Source organism: Mirounga leonina, unplaced genomic scaffold, assembly GCF_011800145.1.
Source record: "Mirounga leonina isolate KUSES-001 unplaced genomic scaffold, KU_Mleo_1.0 Mir_169, whole genome shotgun sequence".
Classification (NCBI taxonomy): Eukaryota; Metazoa; Chordata; class Mammalia; order Carnivora; family Phocidae; genus Mirounga; species Mirounga leonina.
Window position 1 is genome coordinate 3,776,625 of NW_023270431.1, and position 26,164 is coordinate 3,802,788.

The 26,164-nt window shown below is 36.6% G+C and overlaps 1 protein-coding gene across 4 annotated transcripts in view; it reads left to right on the plus strand.

The window, feature by feature from the left end:
* ROBO2 (roundabout guidance receptor 2) overlaps window positions 1-26,164 on the plus strand; it is a 586,782-nt gene that overhangs the window by 48,397 nt on the left and 512,221 nt on the right. For all 4 annotated transcript variants that reach the window (XM_035015144.1, XM_035015145.1, XM_035015146.1 and 1 more), the window contains exon 2: window positions 18,244-18,570. In XM_035015144.1, coding sequence (XP_034871035.1) covers window positions 18,244-18,570 — 327 coding nt within the window. The remainder of the gene's footprint in view (window positions 1-18,243; window positions 18,571-26,164) is intronic.

Here is a 26,164-nt window from a genome sequence, read left to right on the forward strand (position 1 = left end):
TGGAGATCCAAAGGTGATCTCTCCTGTAAGGCAGCCCAAGAGTATGGAATCTAAGGACAGCCATGCAGAAGTGGCCCTGTGTATTAATAAAGATCAGGCAAATACAGCTTCTGGAGGCTGAAGTAATGAGATGGGCAAAAATGGAACATCGAATCCTATGATGCAAGAAGCATACCATTAAAGGTTGTGCCAAGTCATTCAGAAATAATCATAGTACGGGCAAACGTGGGCTGTCTGCCAGTGTGCAAGCAAGAAGAATTTCTATTTTTGTTATGTGGAGGAAGGCAATGACTTGTGCAAAAGTGTATTGTTTTAAAATTTTTGGTTTAGCAGAGAGAATTCTCTAGGCAATGAGTTCTTCAGGCAATGTTTTTTATTTTTTTTTAAGATTTTATTTATTTATTTGAGACAGAGAGAATGAGAGAGAGAGAGCACATGAGGGGGGGAGGGTCAGAGGGAGAAGCAGGCTCCCCGCCAAGCAGGGAGCCCGATGCGGGACTGGATCCCGGGACTCCAGGATCATGACCTGAGCCGAAGGCAGTCGCTTAACCAACTGAGCCACCCAGGCGCCCGGCAATGTTCTTAATGTAGGAATAAGATATATGATATATATTTATATATATCATGTACTTATATATGTATCACATATTTATATATATATATATATATATCTTATATGATATATTTATATCATCTATAAATTGCCGCTCCTCCTCCTCCCCCATGCGGACCTGGGGCTTCTCCTACATCCTTCCCAGACTCCCATAGTAGGATAGCTTTTGAAGACACTCTTAATTTTGGCTAAAGAATCTGATGCTCGTATCTTCTACTTCAAAAACAACCTGCCCTCTAGAAGCCAGGGTTGGGCCTGAGGTCTGTCTGAATCCAGAATCTATGCACTATCTGCTTAGGGTCTTATGTTTAAACACTGCATATGGCCTATATTTCTGTGTACTCATTGATACAAGCTGATCGTAACGGAAGAGTGTATCAAGCTAGATTCCAGCAACACTTAGAAGCTAGTAGATAATCAAGCTAAGACATAAGCCTGCAAAATGTAAAGTGTAAAGCAGAATTCCTTGTTGTAGTAAAAAGGGATCCCTAAAATTTGTCTTTTGTTATTGTGAGAGTGATTAAACGCCACCTAAAAATAATTTAGTATTCAGGGGTCAGTCCCTTGTTCCTGTTTTCACACTTCAGTTTTCAGCCTAATTGTCAGTCATCTAATTGGGGGCCTTGTCTTCATTAAGAACCATCAGTATATCAAGGTGGTGCTCACTGAGCCTGGCAGAGGCATTGTGCTCTTATTCATACCTTTGTTTCTGTGATGATCATTGGGTGTTTAATACCTTGTTGAGCCCCAACGAGGATAATTAAAGGAATCACTTACTTGTCAACTAATGACCAGATATACAATCTCCTCAGTTTTTGATTGTCGAAAGACTTTAGACAGTGGGTATATTTTTGCTATGAATTGTGTTTCAGTGTTTGTGCATACTTGAGTTCAAATCCCATAAACCAGACATGTAGATACTGAGTCTAGTGAATGTGTGTCAAGTACATCCATGCTACTACATGGTTTCATGTTCTTTATTATTTGTTTTTGCTAATCATCTCACCAAAAATGTTCAGAAATTAATCTGAGACCCCTATTTTTTTTAAAGATTTTATTTATTTGACAGAGAGAGATACAGCGAGAGCAGGGACACAAGCAGGGGAAGTGGGAGAGGGAGAAGCAGGCTTCCGCTGAGCAGGGACCCCGATGCAGGGCTCAATCCCAGGACCCTGGGATCATGACCTGAGCCAAAGGCAGACGCTTAATGACTGAGCCACCCAGGCGCCCCATCTGAGACCCCTATTTACTAGGTAATATTTCTGTGTTTTACATTTAAAGGTGATGGGTAGGGACACCGGGGTGGCTCATCGATTAAGCGTCTGCCTTCAGCTCGGGTCATGATCCGAGGGTCCTGGGATCAAGTCCCGCATCAGGCTCCCTGCTCCGGGGGGGCCTGCTTCTCCTTCTGCCTTCTGCTCCCCCTGCTTGTGCTTGTGCTGTCTCGCATTCTCTTCCTCTCTCTGATTAATAAATACATACATACATACATAAATAAATGTGATGGGCATTAAGGAGGACACATGATGTAATGAGCACTGGGTGTTATATGCAACTGACGAATCACTGAATTCTACCTCTGAAACTAATAATAGCCTGTATGTTAATTAATTGAATTTAAATAAAAGAAAATTTTTAAAAAATTAAAAAAATAAAGGCACTCAAAAGCCAAATAGAAAAAAATCAGCCAGATTTTATCAATACCTGCATCATCATTTTTGGATTCATATAAAGCAGCTGTCCCTCTGGCTTGATTTCAGTATGGGGTAGTTTAGATAGCTATATCAGGTATAAGCTACCTCAGTGAGATGGAGGGTTCTGCATCCTGTAGAATCCTCTTTCCCCTGTAGTTGACGTATTTTTTTCAAATTTGCAGTGAATTCAGAAAATGGAGAAACATGGCCAACTTTTAATATAGTAAGTGATGTTCTGGCACCTTTGACTATAAATCAGTGTTGCAAAGACATTATGGCAGCATGAGGAAATACTGTCCAAATAAATGCTGAGCCTTGGCACACTGGCTCAGAGTTTTATGCTTCATCATAAGACTCACGGGACAGTTTGCTTAATCCTGGCCGCAAAAGCTGGAGTTAAAGACGTGCAATTTGTAATTCAGCTGGCTGAATAAATGGATTTCTACTGGCCAAGGGAATGAGAAGAATTTAGAACACACATGGAAGTTTGAGATTTACTTGGCTATCCTCCTTCTTTGTTTGTTTAAAAAAGTTACATCTAGCTCTCTAAAATCCTTATATATTTTTTCTGGCTACAGAGTGACAAGGGAGAGGAATAGCATATACTTAGAACGATTAAACTATGAAGCTTTTGGAATAATGATAGTGTGAAATCGAGTCTAGACAATGATGGAACTGAGAGAGGCGGATATAAAGTGAGAGAAAGAAGGAAGAATCCACAGGAATCTTTGCCAAATGACTGTGAAAGAAATTAGAGAGTTAATCCTTACAAGTGGAATTTCTATCATTAGGGACCTGAAGGAAGTGGACTTATGTCAGGAAGACGAGAGGGTTGAGGTATAGAACAAGGAGAGAAGTGAGGGATTTCTTTTGAGATTTATAGAATTTGAGATTATAATTGAACATTCATGGGGGCAACTGAACCAAGTCAAGAGCTTTCCTTACCTGGAGATTTGACTCTTGTGGTCATAGAAATGATACCTGTCACAGTGAGTGGAAATGGGGTCCCTGTGGCGAACATCGAAGAAAAGAGGAGATGTCTAACGTGACACACCATAGAGACATTAATGGAGTCAGAAATTATTAAGCTCAATTCAGACTTCTAATTCAGTAGTTTACATATAACTCAAAGATTTTTTCTCCCATTTGTGATGGAGGTTTGTAATAAAACTAACTAATAACAATGTTGTGTAATTTTGTTAAACATCAGTAAGTCGTTTTTGTATCCCTTAAAAAAAAAAGCACTGTTATTATTGGCTCTTTAGAAAGTACCATCCCTACATGGAGCATTAAGCAAACATCATTATACTCTTTTACAATTAACATACTTTTCATTGTCTTTCAGATTTTCAGTTTCTGCTTGTTTATAAAATCCAACTTGTCAGAGTCTGATATATTGAGTGCTGGACGGTAAAAGCAACTTCCTACATTTAAAAAATAGCACCCACTTCTAAGCTATTGTTATTCTTGTCTTTCATAATTGCTATAACTCTATACATTCTTATTCCCCTGCCTGTCTGTGTTTTCTTTTCTGTTAGCATAATCCAGAATAATTCTGTGTGTTTCACTCCTTTTGCTTTATGAAAAGAAAGCATTGCATTTTGAGAGTGGCTAGATGGAGGATAATTCCATATCCACATGGTAATAACCTGGCAAAACCAGGGGATGATTGGTTTCATTTGATCCCTCATCTGATAAGACTTCAAAAGTAAATGAACTGAGTGGGAAATAACATTTTTCGTGAGTTTTCTAGAAACTGCGAATGTTTTCTGAGAGACCAAAGGAATTGAGTCTCTGATTTACTTTAGTGAGACATAATTCAAGCAGAAAATTATCATTTTAAAACATATATAGCACTCCCATTTGCTGCTTTCCTCCATTAAGTAGAAAAACAAGCTCTTTTTTCTCTGTGCACACCAAATCTTTTAACTGAAAACTATACTCAGTATTTCTGTTGCAGCAATGATGTTATCTGGTGGTCATTTTGCTCTGAAACAAGACATCCCTTGAAAGGAAATTTAAAGTTTTATTAAATTACTCACTTTTTAAAGGCATCAACAGATATGGCAAATAAAGAAAAATGAAGACAAAGTAGGTCCCCAAATGAAAAGTATCCTGATAATTAAGGTAACTCATATTCTTTATCTACGAGACTAAAGCAACTCTGATTTTCAGTCTAAATTTAACCAACCATTTGTATAGCCTTACAACAGATGTCATATCAAATTCATTATGGTTTACTAAATAAAACTGGAATTTTTTTTAAAGAGATTACCTTAAGTTTATATTGATTTCTTTAATTCAGTGCAGTACATACAGTGAGGCACAAAATGCTGACCTGAAATTTTTCTACAGTATCCTAACGATTTAGAAACATATTTCATTCCAAGCTTAAGAGCTATTCGCAGCAAATTAAACATGGCCTCTTTTTCAGCCTCTTCTGGATCAAAATTTTGTCCAGGGTGTTTTTAGTGGAATAAACACTTTAAAAGTGAATTTCAGTTGTCTCCTGCAAATAACTGTGCAGAAATATGATGCTGTCGCTTCCATTCAGTTTGGTCAACTGTGAAAACCCATTCACCCTGAGTGTGACAGTGAGAGACAAAGTGATAAGTACAAGTTGTATTCAGCTACCTTTATAAACTGCCTTTACTCCCCAGGGTATAGGCTTCAGAAAAAGAATTCCAACCTGCCATTGCACAACACAAAAAACGCCGAATATAATATGGCTGTTTCCACCACTCAAGAGAAAAATCTTTCTTTTCATCTTTGGGGTCACCATACTCATCATTGACTTGGATCTTTTGTTGCAAGAGGTTTGGCCTTATTTTAAAGATACACAATTTCATAAAATTGTAATTTAGAGATTTCAAGGAAGAAATATTTTGCTTTAAAAGGAAGAAAATGATTTGGTTTTAACCACCCCTTTAAAGGACTGGTAAGTTAATTTTAAACAATATTCTGATAATATTCCTGTTACTCTCTTGTCATTTAAGTTAAGTCACATTATTGTGCCCTCACAAAATTTGTTTTGATATTCTCTTATTCTCTTTAAACTTATGATGGAAAACAACCCCAAAGTAGAAACTTCCCATGTATTCATCACACAATGGTTTTAAGATTTTTATTAAGAAAAGTAATCGATATTGATATAATCTATTTCAAGAAAATATTTAAGAGGGACACAGAGAATTATTAAGCACCAATATTTGATTAAATTTCAAGGACTAGAATCTACAAATAATTTCTTTAGCATGCCTAGACAGAAATGTCTGGTACTAGAATTCCACATATCCAATTTGTCATGAACTGCAGTGGAAGCATTCTTAAGCTGTTACAGAGTTTTTTGATCAAAATCTAGCTACCTATAGCTCCATTAACAGAGTAAAAAAAAAAGGAATATAGTTATTCATGCATTTATATCAGATATTGATTGAGCACCTCATATTTTCATCTATAGAACATAATGCAGTATGGGGCAAATCTGAGTGCCAAATCATTGAAAACATGGATCCTTCAGGGAAACGTAGGTAGGGTATATCATTCAGAATGACGTTTAATTGGTAGGGAGGAACAAGCAGTCGTAGAAAATCACAGTACAGAGATAGAGGCTATATTTTGAACGACATACTTTTGCATAAAAAAGACTGTATTTTGTGGATGGGAGTCCTTTTTTTATAGGGCCGCAGATTCCTTTGAGTATAGTGATAGAGGTTATCCTATTAAAGTAATTACACTTTATACTAACATTAATGGAGTAAACATTTACTGAGTACTTACTTTGTGCTCAGCACAGGGAAAGAACTCCTTCAGCCTTCACAGCCATGTTATTAGGATGGCACTGCTACATTTTATATATGAGGAAAACAAGATGTGGTGAGGATAAGAGACTTGCCTGCATTCACAATCCTATCCAGCTTGTAGAGAAGAGCAATTTCAAGTCAGAGTCCTCGTGTTGAAGAGAATCTCTATTAACTGCCAAAGATGTGCCTTATCATTTCTTAAAAAGGCATATGCACACATGCTCACAAAATTTTGTGTTCGATTTTTGAGGTGTCCTCTCTTCCATTCCACAGAAGCCCATCCATGGCTTCAGAACTGTATTAGAAAATGATAATGTAGCAATGCAATGAGATTCATGTGTTAGTCCAACTTCTTAAGTACAACTACAGTTGGCCTTTGAACAACATGGGTTTGAACTGCACGGGTCCACTTACACATGTTTTTTTTTTTGTTTTTTATTTTGTTTTGTCCTGGCTGTAAAAAGCTTTATTGTTTTCACGTGGTCCACATTTTGTGCGAAGGCTGCAGGGTGGTTAAAAAGCTTCCTAGTGGCAGCAGGGAGAGGCTCAGGCAGAGGCTCTGACACCAAGGGGATGTCTGAGGGACCCTTCAGGAGCCACTTGGGTTCTGGAGGCTCCTATTCATGCTTGAGAATGAGTCTTTGGAAGAGCTACCCCCAGCCCGGTGTCGGGGCCTGCCAGCCAGCCTATGGAGGTTAGTCAGGTGGTCACCATCTTCCTGATGAGTTTTACTCCCTCAACCAGGAAGTGACTCTCCGGGAAGTTACAGAGATTGGGGGTCTGCAAGGCAGAACTCAGGGCATGCAGATCCAGAAGGGCTTGGTTCAGTTTTTTCTTAGGACCATGTGGCTCCCATGGCATGGTGGGCTGCTGGGCTGGTTTTGCATCTTCAAGAAACACTTGGCACCCTTGGGCTTCCCTCGGCCAACTCCCCAAAATGGCAGTTGTTCTCCTGAGCCACCTGTGGTTAAAACAGAAACCCAGACAGAGGTAAGTGTAGGAGGCCTGTGGATACCTGTTGACCTGGGGGTTGTCTGTGGCCGTAATCTCAGTGGAATAATTCTGACGAATATGGGAGCTCATGGTTGGTCAGCAATAAGGAGCTAAGCTCAACCAACAAACAAAACAAAAACAAAACCCCCCAAAACAGTGTTGGCTGGTCCTGGAGGCAAGGATAGTTGAGAAGATGGTTCTGAAGGTTGTGGCTGGAAAAGAGGTTGAAGTGTAGTCAGAGGCTGGAAAAAGGGCATCTCAGGGTCTGTTCTGTCCCAACACTGTTGATGCAAGAGACAGACTCATTGTAAATGTATTTTCCTTAAGATTTTCTTAATAATCTTTTCTTTTCTCTACCTTACTTTCTTATAAGAATACAATATAAAATACATATAACATACAAATATGTGTTCATTGACTGTTTATTTTATTGGTAAGGCTTTTGGTGAACAGGAAGCTTTGGGGAGTCAAAAGTTATACATGGATTTGTAGATTTTGACTGTGGGGTTGAAACAGTCTGAGTGTTGGAGCCTCCAACCCCCTCCCCGATTTGTTCAAGGGTCAACTGTTGTTGAATGTCGATAGGAAGTGAACAAGGCTCAAATCAGTCATTGTGTGCATTACTTAGACATAATGCAGCTAATACATTTGGCTCGTGACAGTCATCATTTTTTGGGTAATGTTTTAGCAATTATTCTCTTAAGAAACTTTCTGAATTGTACTCATATTTTCAACTCTATTTTTAAGAAAGTCCTTAGTATATAGTAAAGGAAGTTTGTTGGTCGTTTTGGCTAGGTCACTGAATCTCAATTTAAGTTGATAATAAAATATTTAGGTTAGAAGAACATATATCAAGAGTTCTACACAGACTTAGCAGAGACTAAATATTTAACAAAGCTCAGTGCACGTGTGAAGTATCAGTGCTGCTAGGAATGCTGTTTTGTGAAGCTGACACTGGGGTCTTTGGATTCTGTAGTTACAAAGATTAAGGCCATTGCTATGGAATTTTCAAAATACATTGCTTAGGAAATAGGAGTATAAGCTTAAATGTTATCACTCCATTGGGAGTTTACATAAAAAGAATGCCATTTTTTTTGGAAACTAGTTCACAGTCTCCACTAAATACACTTTGAGGTTTTTAGGAAATTAAACATCGTTCAACAATTTAATGAGTTTGGAGATTGTCCCATTGCATCATCTCTCTTTTATAAAAGCCAAATGCAGTTTTGAAAGCACATTGAAATGTTATCAATATGACAATAAGAAGCGAAATTTCAAGGATATCTTCCTGGACTAAAGATTGCTTTTGTCATTGTAAGGCGAATCTGCATAACCCATGAAAATTCTGATTTGGTGGCAAATCACTCTTTAAAGAATGTCTTCAACCATGGTAAGGTGTAGCAAATTGATTTGAAAGAGTGTTGGATGAATGTCCAGGTGAATGCATCGGCTCCTCACTGCATTGTTGGAAAATGAACTTCTAAAGTAGGGAATTCATTTGTTATTTCTCAAGAGGAAATCACTCCTAAAAAACTTTGCTCGTGAACTTTCAGATTTGTGGTTTCAGAATTTCTCTTCAATGTTAGATATAGATCCTCATGTGTCTACTTGTGGCTTCGATTTCTTTCAGCTAGCTAGCTACTGGTTCTAACTTACCCAAACAGTCATGCCTTCCTCTGGACGCTGGCTCTATTGTCTAGATCCACCTGCTCAGGCGAGGTCAGCAGCCTAGTGCATGGGAGGTAGGCAGCCAGAAGATGTATAATAAAAAGCAATTAAAACTTACATAACGAAGTCACTAAATAACATGAGGTGGTGGAGGATAAAAAGAGGGAAAATGTGTCCCAATTTTAATATTTTCAGCAATTTCTGTTAAGAGTACTTAAACAAAGGCCTGAAATACAATTGGGAAATTCGGAGAAAAAGTTTTATGAAATCTGCCTTAGTTGCTTTTTCCTAAAGTAGCAACCTCCTTACCCTGAATAAGGAAAGAGATGTTAAATATCTTTGGCTAAGGTTGCATTTTAAATAACTGATAAACTATTTACTTTTAAGATAAACATCCATGTATTATCAGTTGGTCTTTGGTTAAAATGATTTATGGAACCATTTATTTATTTGCAATGTAAATAAATTTCTTAGAAATGTAAGAATAAATTCCAAGGGTTCCATGAGCTAATTTGTAAACCAAATCTTTTATTTTATCTTATTTATTTTTAAAGATTTTATTTAGTTATTTGACAGAGAGAGACACAGCGAGAGAGGGAACACAAGCAGGGGGAGTGGGAGAGGGAGAAGCAGGCTTCCCGCCAAGCAGGGAGCCTGATGCGGGGCTCAATCCCAGGACCCTGGGATCATGACCTGAGCCGAAGGCAGATGCTTAACGACTGAGCCACCCAGGCACCCCGTAAACAAAATCTTTTAAATCATTGTTAACTTTTGGAGAGTTCTCTAAGAAAGCATTTGATAACCATTTCTTTTGATAGTAGACACAGACCTATCAAGGCAAACTTTCTAGTCTATACTTTTATGAAAATTATGAGCATTAATCTATATTATGTATCTTTAAAAATTTGCTTTGTGCTAGTAAATTTAAACCTGCTACCTGTTGTCGTCTCTTTTAGTTACATCCATTATGATGTGACAGCCATTATCATGCTGTGGGGTGCCCGAAACAATGAATTTATAGCAGTTTACTCTTCCAGTCACCTCAATTTTAGGATGAAGAAATAATATTATAAGAAAGTTTAGGTAACTTGCTTCAGGTCATATACCTAATCATACAGTGACACAGCAGAGAAAAACAAGTTAAGCAAACCAAACCAAAACTAAATTGCAATCTAGTGCTTGGAAATTTCTGTTTTAAACTTCCCAAAAAATGAGTAAGAAAGAGGGATCATAGGGAAGGAAAACTCATCCTCAAAACAGAGCTTGGACTCACAGCTAACACAAATATGTTCTTCTAGTCTCAGTTTTGGGTAAAAATTTCAGTTGTTTTGTTCTCTATTTCTTTTTTTCTTCTCATCTGTAAAGGGGGGATTTGGGACAGGATGGTCTTTGGTGGCTCAGGCTTCTTCCTTGTTAGAACTAGAAGACTGGCTAATAGGGATTCTGCCGGATGCCATATTGCACGACTGAAACTTTCAGAATCAAGGCTGCCTGTTAAGTTTGACAAGAAACATCTTGTACACCTGTCCCTTCCCTTTCACACACTTGGCCCTTTAGTTTTATGACATTGAAAAGCCGTATAGAAATTTTATAATAAATCAGTGCTTCTAGGGCTCCATTTTAATGTAGTTTCTAATTTAAACTTATTTTTAACATGGCACTGTTGTGCTTCTAGCAGGAATGAGCATCTTCTAAGTCTATTTAATTCATTGCCAAATCAGATCATCTCCTGAGAAAGGTTCGTGAGGTTCTAATGGATAACAGTCTTTGTGTTTCCCAAATATCTCACCACATCCTATCATATATAGAACTTCTAGGGGGAAAAAAGTAAAGGAGGTACACTGGAATTTGGTTATCCTGAAGAATCCAAAGATAGAAAAGTTGTGGGGCGCCTGGGTGGCTCAGTCAGTTAAGCCATCTGCCTCTTGATTTTGGCTCAGGTCATGATCTCAGGGTCCTGAGATAGAGCCCTGCATTGGGCTCTGCTGGGCATGGAGCCTGCTTGACATTCTCTCTCTCTCTCTCTCTGCTCCTTCCCACTCCTTGAAAAAAAAGAAAAAAAATGATAGAAAAATTTTAAGGACAGACTTGATAGAGTGATCAATTTCATTAAAAATTATATTAGCTCACTAATCAGTGTGGATGGCATTTATGGTGGCATTGAGATGTATTTCTTTCCATGGAGAAAATTTTGATAGGATTTATTTTGGCAAAATAGAAAGCAGCAACTACTTTAGTTATTTTTAAATCTAGTATAAAGGGATCAGCCTGAAAAACACTAGTAGAAAAACATTAATGCAAGAAAGACCTCAGAAGAAATCAACTCTTGTTAATGTGATTAGGGTTTTAAGGGGGAAACTCAAGGGAAAAAAACTTCCATTTATAGAAGAGAAAAAATAAGATAAACAATGCTTACTCCATGTCCTATAGTCTATGTAGGGTTTCTTTTCATCATCTAAACTGACTATTGAGTCATTTGTATTCTGATTTGTACCTGGTAAAAGTAAGGTATAAATATTTGCTGGTTAATAACCCATATCCTTTCTTCCTACCACAATGCCGCCTCCTTATTGTGATGGGTCATGAGGCCTTCATTTATTCATGAAGCACTATGTACCTCTCTAGGGGAGGGAAAACTTCAGGAGGTATCTCTGGTCACATTCAGAATTTGAGTAATCATAGAGAATCTTGCTGGCTTAATTTTATTAGGATTTTTTTGGGAAAAATATTCACAACTGTCTTAATGTTAACATTAATGCTTTGCTAGAGACCAGAAGCAACCTTAGCTTGACAATAGCCAGACCTCCAGGATCCTGTAAGACTTCTTGTAACTTATGAAAGTCTCTTTAGAGACTTCCTTTATCTCTATCCCTGCAACTTAAACGTATAGAAGTATATAATCAATCGCTCTTCACAATCACAGTGCAGATCTTTCTGCCCAAGGGTGCTATCTCTGTGCTTTAATAAAGGCACGTTTTTGCACACACACAAAAAAACCCCACAAAAAACAAAAAACAAAAGCAAAAAAAAAAAAACACGTAGTTATTATGAACTAGGACATAACATTGTGTGGGTTTTTAGGGGAAAAAAAAGATACTACATAGAAATTTCATTGGACAGAGTATATTTGCCAAGAATTTCTTCTGCCCTTTAAAAAATTCAGAAAAGTTTAAGTGTGTTGTTTAACTTGACTAGATATGACTAGTATATGAGTGAAAAGTAAGGCTTAGTTCAAGGAAATACTATATTCCAAGTGAATAATGAGGCAGGAGCAGTTTTCTTTCAAACACATGAAATGAAATCAACAAGTGTTCTTTTAGATGCTTTATCCTCTTTTATTATATTATGAAATTGAAGTCACTTTGAAAACAAAAGTTACTGTGGCACTCACTGAAAATAAGTGGTTATTGACTAAGTAAAGCTAAATTTAAATATATTTATGGATTATGATTTTACACTTCTCCAACCCTCTAAAATGAAGAGCTAATAAACTTAGTTTGTTTTTTTATTATTTTACCAAAAATCATTTCAAAATCATTCTTTGAGTGTCTCTGAGAAGCAGAAATAATCCATTATGTAAATTTGGGTGCTTAGAACCTTATTCAAACATGCTTCTGCATGTAACTGACTAATTTGATGTTTCTGTGGAATGCTTACATCTAGCCAGGTCTAAGTGCATGACCTTCTAGACTAGGTCTAGCCCAAGTCTGAGGGCATGACCTTCTCCTGGTAAGCATGCCAAAACTGAGCATCTTAGACCCCTTCCACTTGTAACTTCTGATGCTTCCTGTTCATTGTGGGGACCAAGAATTGCATTTTAAGGAAATATTCCAGGTAATCCTGATGCAGGTAGGCTGAGACTCACACTTTGAAAAACAAAGAAGATGTTATATTATGACTAGAGGCATCCATCTGATTCATTTTATTGCAGTCATCCTTAGAAGAAGGTTTTGGAATTAGGGTAGTTGTAATGTGCATTACTTACTCTTACATCCAGTTTTTAAGAAGCCTGCATATTTCAGATTAAAGGTCCTAAGTTCTAACTCTGCTTCTTTTAGGTATTTAATTATGAACAGATCACTTCACTATCTTATAGCTTACTTTCTTGGTTAGTAACAATCAAAATTTGGATGTTCATCTTTTTTTTTTTTTTTTTTAAGATTTTATTTATTTATTTGACAGAGAGAGACACAGTGAGAGCAGGAACACAAGCAGGGGGACTGGGAGAAGGAGAAGCAGGCTTCCCGCTGAGCAGGGAGCCCGATGCGGGGCTCGATCCCAGGACCCTGGGATCATGACCTGAGCTGAAGGCAGACGCTTAACGACTGAGCCACCCAGGCGCCCCATGGATGTTCATCTTTAAGACCCCATGACTAAGTTCCATTGTTTTCTTTTTTTATAATAGATAAGAACAATTGGATAAAATGCTTTCAATTAAAACTTGACTACATGGTTGCCCAATTAATTTGAGATATACAAAGATGTCTAAACTTGCCATCAGCCACAAATAATGTTAGAGTCACAGATATATCTTATGTTTTGCTTATACTATCTGTTCATATAAGGATCCTGAATAATTACATGAGCAATGTTAACACTGCAGTCAAAGTTTTGTTTGTTTGTTTTTTTCCATCTGAAATCTGGAGTTAACAGTTTTATGATCCTATATAAAAGAAATATAACTGAAAAAGCTAGAGTTATTAGTGGAAAGTGACAAACAGGTACTCTAAAGCAGGATTGGCAAACTTTTTCTGTAAAGTATCAGCAGATATTTCCAGCATTTAGACCTCCTCCTCTGTCTTCTAACAACACTAAAAATGTAAAAACATTCTTAGCTGAGGGCCATACAAAAATTGATTAGAGCGCTGCTTCTCAAACTTTATGTGTATAGGCATCCCTCGGGGCGGGGGGGGGGGCGGGGGTGGTCTTGTTAAAATGCAGATTTTGATTGGCTAGGTCTGGAGTTGGGCTGGGGGTCCTGTAGTTCCAGGATGCCTTTGGGTATCAAAGGTCTTGGTTAAACAGTTTCAGGGTACTTCATGTAATGTACAGCCCCCTCTACCGTTCAGTTTTGAATTACCAATGAGTTTAGCTGACTACTCAGCTGTCTTTTTTTTGTTTTGTTTTGTTTTAATGAAATAATGGGGTTGCTTGACCCAATAATGTAGAATACCTACTAGTTTAGTGGTCTTTCCTAATTTTAAAGACCCAGACTTCTTCACAAATGTGATGAAAGCTATGCTTCCCCTCACGTTTCTCCTGTTCTGCCCATACAAGAATACCCATTGTTATACAGTTTTAAAGAATTCATAACCTACTCAAAGCCTATCCATCTTAAGGTCACTGCTATATTGTATAATGTCTGAATTTAAGGGAGTTTAGAATTAACCCCCTCACTTTTAATAACATCTTAAAATTTAGATGGATCTCTGTATATCTCCATGTCTATCTCTGTTTATATATCTACATAGTGAGACATTTCAGGTTTGTTTAATGCCCTATTGGCTATTGCTGACCTGATGATTATATTTAAAACCAAGAGTTATAAATGAAGAAAATAACCTAGCTGTTGGTATGAGTGAATACGAATTCTTACTGCTTATATTAAATTTGTTCACAATGCCTTACCCATGACTTTAGTGAGATATAATTCATGTGCTACACAATTCACCCATTTATTGTGTGCAATATAATAGTTTTTATTATTTTCACGGAGTTGAGCAACCATCACCATAATCAATTTTAGAATATTTTCATCACCTGCTAAAGATACCCTAGACCCCTTCACATCTGATTCCTATAGCCCACCCTAGGTAATGGTAAACCTACATTCTCTCTTCTGGACATTTCATATAAATGGTATACAATACGCAGCCCTTTGTGATTAACTTCTTCCACTTAGTATAATGTTTTCAAGGTTCATCCATGCCATAGTATGTATAAGGACTTCATTTTTTTTCTTACTGCCGAGTAATATTCCATTATGTGGATATATGACATGTATTCATCTGTTCATCAGTTGATGGTCATTTGAGTTCTTTCCCTTTTTTTGGTTATTATGAATAATGCTGTCATGAACATTACATTACATTCAGGTACAAGTTTTTGTGTGGCTATAAGGTTTACTTTTTCTTGAGTATATATACCTAGCTGTTGAATTACTGGGTTATATGTTAATTCCAAAACATGTCAAGAAAATCCAGAATATTTTCCAAAGTGGTTGCACCTGCACCATTTTACATTCCCACCAGCAATGTATGAGGCTCTTAAATTTTCCACATCCCCCCCAAAAATACTTGTTATTTTACCTTTTTTGAGTATTGTCATTCTTCTGTGAAATGTATCTCACTGAGATTTTGATTTGCATTTCCCTAGTAACTAATAATGTCAAGACTCTTTTCATGTGCGTACTTGCCATTTGTCTGGCTTTTTTGCGTAAATGTTTATTTAAATCCTTTGCTCATTTTAAAATTTGTTATTTGTATTTTTATTGAGCTATAAGAGTTCTTTATATATTCTAGATATAAGACCCCTATCAGATCTATAACTTGCAATTTTTTTTTCTGATTCTGTGGGTTGTCTTTTCATTCTTTTGATTTTTTTTCAAGCACAAATATTTAAATCCAATGAATCTAATTTATCTATTGTTTCATTTGTGGCATGTGCTTTGGTGCCCAAGAAAGTTGTGCTTAACTCAAGGTCATGAAAATTTGCTCCTATGATTTCTTCTAATTGATAGTTTCACCTTTTACATTTAGACTGTGGATGTCCTTTTGAAGTTTTTATAACAGTGAGAATAAAATGATTAGAAGAATATCCAAATGAGACAACACTAGAAAAAGTTTACATTATGTTGTAGTGTTTAAATATGTAAAATTCTGGACATGCTGGATTCCAGATCTTACTGCTAAGCAGTTTAGATATTTTGCCTTTTTTCCTTTTATAAGCCAATTATTTTATATTTATTTAATAAATATTAGTGTATTTCAGGTCCTCTGCAGGCCTTCTCCGGGCCAACTGCCTAAGAAGGTGGGGAACTATTTGATAAAGTAAATAGCACTCCAATAACATGGATGATTGACTTGCTTAGTTTTAATAATAGAGCAACTTTGACATAGAGGAGCTGTAGATAAGTGCATGTGGGAAATTAGAGAAGAACAAGAAAGACATCTAAACAAGGTGATTATAGCCTATATGCCTGTTACATGAAAAATGGGATTAAACTCTTGTTCCATTTTAGGATCAGATTCTATGGCTCTGAGTCCAGACCATTATATTTGGGAATATGTTACTGATTTGCAAACTGTGATTAGCCATTCACTTTTAAATACTTTGAGATCTTTTTTGTTCATTTCTTTAAAAAATAAATCTTACTGTTTATATTCTTTAAAGTCCTCATTTGCTTTAGGGACCCAGTACTTTCAATGTATACCTTCTTTATTATTTTGATGCACAATGTGGTTACCTGTTCATATTTAAATGCTTTGGGTTTCTTCAGGACTTTTAAAAAAAATTCCAACCTGAGTACTGTAAATTACTCTTTGGCTTTAGGTACCCAACACTTGCAGTGTAAGTTCCTTCTTGAATGTGATGAGATAACAAATTATCTTAAAAAAAAAATTAAATTAAAAAAAAGGTTGATATTCAACAACCTTTAAAATTAATCTTCCTCAGAAAAGAAAAGGTTCATTCACTACCAAATTAAATACCGTTTATTAAATTAAAATACGCATTTTTAATTAATAGTGAAAATAAAGTGAAATAACATTGAGGAGTAAATATTACTTCTATTTACTGAGCTGAAATGTGGTTCTATTAGATGATTGGATAGAAAATGTTAAAGCTTGTATCTAGACTATCATTATGTCCTCAGACATGGTTATTTCTCTCATCATCTCCTTTAGATTTATGTGCAGGAGCTGCTAAGACCCTTTCACAAATAATGGCCTGTGACACCCTATAAACTAAAAATGTTCAAAACGACACATTATGTAAACTTTTCATCTTAAAATACCAACAGGTCCTTCTCTTCCTATTTTTTCTGCCCTTTAATAGCCCCCCTTTCATTGCACTCACATGGAAGTCATCGGTCACTCTTCCTTACTATATGGTGATACACCAAATTCTGTCAAGTGTTATTTTATGCTATGCCTTGTATCTTTCTCTCTCTTTTTTTTTTCTACCTTCAGCATCATTTCTCAAAGTCAGGTTCTTTTTATTGTTCTCTGGAACAATTAATAACTCTCAACTGTCCTTTTGCCTCCATGGTTCTTTACCTTTTATACTGTACACCAAAAATACCTTTCTAATACACAGATAGTCATATCACTGCCCTCTCAAAATCTGTTAGCCATATAGAATGAAGATCGCAATTCTTAGCGTGGTATTTAAAGACTGTTTGTCTGGGTTCCCAAGACAAGACCTTTCACCTCCACCTGTCATATCAACTTCCTCCCCGATTATGAAACGTATTATGCATGTACGCTCATGATCTCAGGTTGTTTCTTCAATTTGAATGTCTTTTTCCCTCTATTTACATAGTTTTATTCTTTTTATTTTTTACTTACTTATTTTTTATTTATTCATTCGAGACACAGAGATACAGAGAGAGAGAGAGAACATGAGCAGGGGGAGAAGCAGTGGGAGAGGGAGAAGCGGGCTTCCTGCTCCTGGGATCATGACCTGAACCAAAGGCAGACGCTTAACCATCTGAGCCACCCAGGCGCCCCTACATAGTTTCATTCTTTACCTCTCAATTAAATGATGCCTTCTCAGGGGAGGCCTCATTATACTCTAGTTAGAGTTAACATTTTTTCCCCACTTTCTTCCTATAATGCATTTCTTGAACCTCCGTGGCAACATTTATTTATTTTATTTTAACATAATGATTTATACTTGAATTCTTCAGTCAGATGTCCCTGGGTTCAAATCCTGCCTCAACTGCTTATTGCCTCTACATTTCTGGGCACTTGATGTCATTTCCTAACCTGCTTCCTCATCTGTTAAATTGAGTTAATATTTGTACCTAGTTTGAGCGTCTCTTTTTATGTGAAGTCTGATGACACAATGCCAGCATGATAGAACGCATTGTGTATTCTGGGTACTTGCCCACTTGGCTTTGTCCCCCAGTAGATAATAATCACTTCGAGGGCAGGAGATTAATCTTGTTCATCTTAGTACCCAAAAGAAAATCTCATACTCTTTTACTTTTCCTTGCCACGATTCATGGAACATTTAAACCTAACTCATTAGAATTAGCCTATTAATTTTTTGCTATATTATCACATTCCACAAAGGAGTTGGGATGACTTAGGAGATGCATCAAGAACAAAAGTATAAAACATAAATAAAATAGTAGTAAGTGCATTTTGAATAATTGAAGAGTTTAATTTCACCAATGTGAACCGAAGAGAAACAAAAACTATAGGTAAGAAAATGTTAACGCTTGTCTTCATTCTGTCCTGTTTTGTAGGATCTCGTCTTCGCCAGGAAGACTTCCCCCCACGGATTGTGGAGCACCCTTCAGATGTCATTGTCTCTAAGGGAGAGCCCACCACTTTGAACTGTAAGGCAGAGGGCCGGCCAACGCCCACCATTGAGTGGTACAAGGATGGTGAGCGGGTGGAGACTGACAAGGATGATCCCCGGTCTCACAGGATGCTTCTGCCCAGCGGATCCTTATTTTTCTTGCGCATTGTACATGGGCGCAGAAGCAAACCTGATGAAGGAAGCTACGTCTGTGTTGCAAGGAACTATCTCGGTGAAGCAGTGAGTCGAAATGCATCTCTGGAAGTGGCATGTAAGTAAACATAATGAATTTTGTAAATAGCACACATTTTTACTTTGATTTATTTTTAGTAAGCTTTGATTTGTCCCCATGGGTACTTTATACCTAAAGAAGAAAACAATCAACATGCCATGCATAATTTACTTTGCCTTCTCCAAAGAAAGCTGGTCAAAATAATGTCAAGCCATGGTGTTGCAATAAATTTACTTTTCTTGAAGCAAGGTGGAAATTATGTTTTTACATTAAAGCAAAGTGGCAATGGTGCTGGTCATATTTAAAATTCAAATTATTGATGAGAGATATAGTCAAATATTAAAGTCAGCTATGTTAAAATGAAAAGTTGACATGTAACATGGCATCAAATATGGGGCATAAATTCAATATTCTACCTATTTCTGTTATCTATTTATTTATAACTGTTGTATATATTATATTATATATATATTTCTAAATCTAATTTTTATCAAACAACTTTAAAAAGAATATACTCCTTAGGTTATATTAGCTCTTTTACTTCCAGTCTGAATTCAGGAATCATTACCATAGGCCTGTGGGGGAGAATATAGGAGCAATAACAGCAACTATATTTATTTATTTTTTTCTATCAGTAAAACTCATCAAAGAAGAGATCTGATTTTTGTGGGCACAAAATGTTCATACATGAAAGGGCCTTGCTCAGTCTTGGTAATCAGCAACAGTTAAGGGCTTGCCCTGCCTTTGGCATTTAAAAAAACACATTTATTTATTCATCAGACAGCCCAAATAGCACTAGTAAATCAAGATATCAGTGTTTTGCATCTATTTGAACATTGACTTCATAACTTCATGCATCGTTTTCCAAAACAAATTAAAATATATGACAGACTTTTTTTGGTTTATAGATAAGGATCTGGTGTCATAATTTAAACAGCACCATAAACTTTTGATATTATTTATTCTGTGGAAAAATTTTATGTGGAATTGATCATTAATAAGATGGCAACAATTGGGCATAAAAAATTTGTACTTTTCAGTTTTCTGGTTGTACCAGGTCTTCATAGGTAAGAAGACTGAGTTACTTCAAGATGCATAAGTCTTTTTTATATAGCTGGAAGGGGAGTGCTAAATAATAGCTCGTGGTCTCATGTCTGTAATTAAACTTGGTCCTTGTACTCACAGGCTACATGGTATCGCACTGCATTATAAAACTTGTGTACATGTGTATTGCGATTCTCAGCAATTTATGAAACCATCTTTTAGTAAACAGAGTCATACTATTTCTTCTTCAGCTACCTCAATGAAAGCTTTTGTTCTCAAGTACCTGGTCTTTTGATTTATAGTTTGTAGCAGGAAATTTAAAACCTACTAATGCTTGAAGTGTGTAAATCCAGTAGGAAAAGACTAGAAGAATCCTAAAACCCAAATTTGTTTTGTGAAGTACTTTGAGATAGGAGCATTAGAATCTTAGCTAGCGTGCTCGTTTCAGCGGCACATATACTAAAATTAGAACCTTAGCTAGCAAGGCAATTTTGTACACAGGCACCAGGTAATTTCATTTTTATATCTTAGTTCAAAAAAGCAGTCAAATTAAATGCAGTTTAGTGAGATTTGAAATATGCACACAAAACCTCAAGAATAAATATTCCTAGCTCTTCTATTTTTATTTTGAAATATCTTATTCCTGGAATTCAAACATATTGAAATATTTCAATGTCAAATTCCATTGATTCCCCCCCCACCACCAAGTCCCCTTATAGTAAATATAACAGGCATTATTCTCCCATTTTATAGATAAAATGAAACCCATGATGGTTAAGTGATGAAGAGTCAGGCAGTAAATTAATGGGGATTTGAAAACCAGATCCTGATTCTTCTAATTTTTAGTTTTACGGAAATGTGCCATATTCGGGAAAACACTCTAAATGAAATTTGGCTGATCACATAAATAACAATTAAAAATTTTTAATCGAAACTTTTTTATTTTATCTACTCAGCAGCAAATATGTATTTTTAATTCTCAGCTCCCTTTTCTTCTTAATATTAAAGTTTACCTAATTGGTCAGTCATTTTATTGTTGGGCAGCTATAAACATTTTTTTTTTCCCCTGAACCTTAGCTATTTAAAAATTCTTCCCAGCACACACATGCATCTTATATTTTTATTTAATCTGAAGATTGCTCTCTTTCCTAATTGCATCATTAATAATGATTCAAAGCTGTTTTAGGAGGAAAAGTTTAAACCATGATTTTTTCTTGTGTAATGTGACAGTAGCACTTTTTATTTTGAAATCAATGAGCTTTGAGAAATGCTAAAAATACTTTTGACCTAGAGAAGAAAACAAGAAAGCTTCTAAATTGGATTTAGCTAGTGAATAAAATTCTTTCTTCTAATGCCGTGTCAACAGTTCATGCCATTTAAGGCAATACAAGATCAAATAATACCCATTTATATGCTACTCATCTCTTTCACATTAGATCATCAGTCATCTCTCTCTCCTTATGTGTTTCATAAAATGTATTAATATGGAAATTTGGGTCAAAGCATTGTGCTTTTTCAGTATTATTTGTCACCAAAGTATATATATATATATATTTTTTATAAAATGATAGAAGAGTAGCTATAGATTAGATCAATGTTTGGCTTTCATAATTTAGAACATTCAGCATAAATGCTCAATCATGACATGTCACTGTTTCATCCAGTAAAGGAAAGAATGGAAGTCTAACGGCGCTGTGTATTTGGAGAACCGTAGGTAGCTTGATATAAGGTAGGTGGGCAGCATAAGTTGGAAAAGTAGATTTTTTTGTTACGTAAAAGGAGTCTTTGAAAGAACATTGAAGACCGGGTTAAGGGGATGATGACTGAAGTAGAGAGGAGTTAAGAAGCTGTCAAATGAAAGGCATATATATTCGATTTTGAACTGAAACTAGCAGTGAAGATTTGAAAGAAGGAAATAGTTTGAATCAGATTTAGAAATTATAAATCATATCACTTTATGGTCAGTTTAGGGACTTAGGGGATAATGGATGATTCCCGGTGTTTGATTGTTTTGTTTTGTTTTGTTTTGTTTGTTTTTCACCGAGTGACTATGTATATAGTGCTACATCCGTGGGGATGGCAGGTGTAGGAGAAATAACTGCAGTAGGAACAGGACGTGAAGTCAGCTTTGACTGTATTATTTAACATGCCAGTGAGACCTCAAGGTAAAAATATCTCATGTTCCGTTGAAAAGGGAACTGGTCTTTACCACATGGAGGATAGAGTGGTGGGAGTAGATAAAGTAGAGATGACTGCCCAGGCAGGCTGTGTGCCAGGAGTGGTTAATAAGGGCTGAGATCACTCCTGTGTCTTGGAACCCCAATATTTAAGGGTGGGCAAAGGAAAGAAGTACTGGTTGAGGAGGCTCTGAGGAGGTATCAGAGTGATGGCCTGTGGGGAGTGAAGTGACATGAAGAACAAGGAAACAGTTTTAAGAAAGAAAAAGTGTTTTGCAGTGCAAAGGCCACATGATGGTTAAATAAGAGGTACTCTGTGGACTCTGGGAATGGAAAGAGAGCGTGGCAGCTGAAGAAGGAGTAAGTGGTGGAATTGGAGTGGCAAATGCTGCCGTTCTCCTAAGAATTTAGCCCTGAATGGAGTGTGAGCAAACTAGAACAAGCTATCCAGGTCTTTGCACTGTGGCCATTTGGGATTGGATCTCTCTTTTTTGTGGGGCTGTGCTCTGCATTGTAGGATGTTTAGCTGCATCTCTGGCCTTTGCCCAGGAGCTGCCAAAAAGACCCCCCAACTGCAGCTGTGACAACTAAAAATATCTCTGGACACTGCCAAATATCCCCTGGGGGGTCAGAATCAGTTGGGAATTACTGATCTCTGGTATCTAGGTAATTAAGAGTATATGGTTAAGTAGCAAACAAACTTGTTACGACTCTTATTGTGAAATACGATTATTGATAAAAAAATATGCGCATGTTTGGACTCTCCTTGCTTCACCTTGGTTTTCATTTTTAATTTCAAAAATCTTGGTTTTTGCTGTCGGATGAAATGTACAATTGTGTTGATAACCGTCTGTCTTGACAGGTTGCTGAGAAAGAAGTCAGCCTGTTTTTTATCATACTGTACATGGTCTCTTTTTTTTTTTCCTTTAATACAAACTTCAGTTTTATGTAACAGAATAATATAGTGGAGGGAAAAAATATTCAAGAGCAACCATTGATATGGAGTGTTGAATCACTTATCTCATATTTGCTTTTTCCCTCGTGCTTTGAAAAGAAAAATAGTCAGAAAGTACTTTTCAAATCACTTGAACTCAAGAAAGGTCTTTAGGTGAAAGCAATTTTTACATATTTAGAAAACAGAATTGCAGGGTCCCCAGCAAAGCATCTGGCACCAGAGAAGTTAATATGCCGTTTTCTGATGAGACCACCAAGAGAGCAGAGGAGTAACTGGGGCAGATAGGATTTCAGTTTGAACACCAGTTCTCCCCTGTGTTCGGAGCAGAAGGAGCATAGGGGTCCTTCCACATTTCGTGGCTGCCTGTGATACAGCGTGAGTCAGTGGCAGCCCCTAGAGAAAGCAGCTGTAGCCCCAGGTGGTAAATATATGACAGCAGCTTGATCTATCGACCAGGGTAAGAGGGGGTTCTGGCCTAAATGAAAATTCATGAAAAATTGATGAAGTCCCCAGATTATGTTTTCTGTTTCCTTTTCTCAGCACTATACCAGTGTAGAGAGGAGAGATTAAATGAGGTGCTGAACGCTTTAGTGGCAAGGAGGTTGTGGTTCAAAGGTCAGGGGTCACAGAGAAACCGATCTATTTTTTTTTTTTTTTTGCTTTCCTTACTTCTGAAGCAAAACACAAAAACTTTTCATATTGGCTGTGATTTGATTCTGCTTTGATTAAAATAAAATGGTGAAATATTTAAAAATTGGCTTTTGATGCAACTACAAAAGAGTGGACAGATGTGATTCATAATTTAATTGGGGAACTAGAAATAGATTGAATTCCATGACTGTGGGGTGAGTTTTTTCTTTTTCTTTTTTTTTTTCTTTCTTTTTCTTTCTTTCTTTCTTTCTTTCTTTCTTTCTTTCTTTCTTTCTTTCTTTCTTTCTTTCTTCTTTCTTCTTTCTTTTCTTTCTTTCATGTATCAAGACTCATGCTGCAAGAAAGTCATTTAGAGAAGGAAAAGGTCTTGCATTATTTATAGGTCACAGATTGCTAGAATAGCAAAGCTATGGAACACTCTACAAACATAATGATCCTGTTTGCTTTAAATCCAAACTAAATTGATGTTTTATCTGTACAAGAAAGAGAGGTTACAGAAGTAGATTGACTTTAGTAATAGAGGTCACAGGTGGCATTAAAAATGAACACAAGGTAAATTGTTTCCCTGATATTTCCAAGTTAATAAATATGTGACTTTTTTCCTTTCATTTTGGCTGTAAATGAATGCTATTCAGGCAGATTACCTTGATACTCCATAAAAACACAAAATAAATTTCAAAAAAGGCTAAACCATGGAGAATTTTTATTAAAAAATTTCCTTTATTGAGATACGATTCACTTTCCATACAATTTACCATTGAAAGTGTACAATTCATTGTATTTTAGTATATTCACAGGGTTGTCCAACTCACACCACAATTTAATTTAGAACATTTTCATTACTCCTAAAGGAAACCTTATACCCATTAGCAGTCAATCCCCATTCCTCTCAAACCTTTCTCCCTCAGCTCTGAGCAAACACTTAATCTACTTTCCATCTCTATACATTTGCCTAGTCTGGACATGTCATATAAATGGAATCATACAGTATATGGTTTTTGTGACTAGCTTCTTTTCCTTAATATAATGTTTTCAAAGCTCATCCTTGTTGAAACATGTATCAGTACTTCATTTCTTTATATTGCTGAATAATATTCTATAGTATGGATATACCACATTTTATCTATCCCCTTTTGATGTATATTTGGATTGTCTTCACTTTTTGTTATGAATAATGCTTCTATGAACATTCCTGTGCAAGTTTTTGTGTAGACATATGGTTTCATTTGGGTGTTCTCTTGGGTCTATACCTAGGGATAGAATTGCTGAGTCATATGGTTGGTAGTCTGTTTAACTTACATGTAACTTTGAAGTTACCACACCATGACTTTCCTAAAACAAATAACATACAAACAAACCTATCAATTTATTTATTTTTATTTATTTATTATTATTTTTTAAAGACTTTATTTATTTATTTGAGACAGAGAGAATGAGAGACGGAGAGCATGAGAGGGAGGAGGGTCAGAGGGAGAAGCAGACTCCCTGCCAAGCAGGGAGCCCGATGCGGGACTCGATCCCAGGACTCCAGGATCATGACCTGAGCCGAAGGCAGTCGCTTAACCAACTGAGCCACCCAGGTGCCCCAAACCTATCAATTTAAATGCGTAAGAGACAGTGAGTCTCTGGATATTCTGGAATATCTGGAACTGATATTCATAGATTTTGACCATAAAGAATGTAGGTGCAACTGATTTTTTTCATGATTCTTCTTTTGTGTTTCTACACATTTTAAGAGAGAATTCAGAGATTTTTTTTTTTTGGTAGGGTAGGAAGGATTAACAACTGGAAAATGCTCATAGTCCAAGGTACTTGGGCCAAGTTATGGGGTGAATTGTGTTCGCCCCCAAATTTATATGCTAAAGCCCTAACCCTCAGTACCTCCGAATGTGACTATATTTGGAGGTAGAACCTTTAGAGTGGTAAGTTAAAATGCAGCCATTGGGGTGGGTCCTAATTCAATCTGACCAGTGTCCTCATAAGGAGAGGACATTTGGACATGTAGAGAGACACCAGCAATGGAAGGGCAAAGAGGAAATAGCTTGTGAGAGCACAGAGAAAAGGGGCTGTCTGCAAACCAAGGAGGGAGACCTCAGAATAAACTGAACCCTACAACACCTTGACCTCACACGTCTATGTCTCCAGAACTGTGAGGAAATAAATTTCTCTTGTTTAAACCACCCAGTGTTATAGCAGCCCTAGCAAATTAATTTAGGCCATTAATCTTAAAACAAGAGTAACCCTCCCCCGCTCAAAAAAAAAGGAGGGGAGCACCTGGGTGGCTCAGTCAGTTAAGATGCTGCCTTCAGCTCAGGTCACGATCTCAGGGTTCTAGGATTGAGTCCCACGTTGGGCTCCCTGCTTGGCAGGGAGCCTGCTTCTCCCTCTCCCTCTGCCTCTTTCCCTTGCTTGTGCTCTCTGTCTCTCAAATAAATAAATAGAATTAAAAAAAAAGTAAGAATAACCCCTACTAACATAGTATTAAGAAGAAATTAATGATGAGAATCAAATATTGTTTGCATTCTATAGATTTTATTCTGCCCTGTATCCACAATGTTGGTCTGAGGCTGTTTTAAAATAAATCTGTAAACTCAATTGGATGTATTATAAGCCATGAATGTAGAGGCATCAAGGAATTAGTCTAAAATATCTTTAACTAGGGGCATCTGGCTGGCTCAGTCAGTAGACCATGTGACTCTTGATCTTTAGGTTGTAAGTTCAAGCCACATGTTGGGTAGTGGGTAAAAAAAAAAAAATTCATATATATATATATATATATATATATATATATATATATATATATATA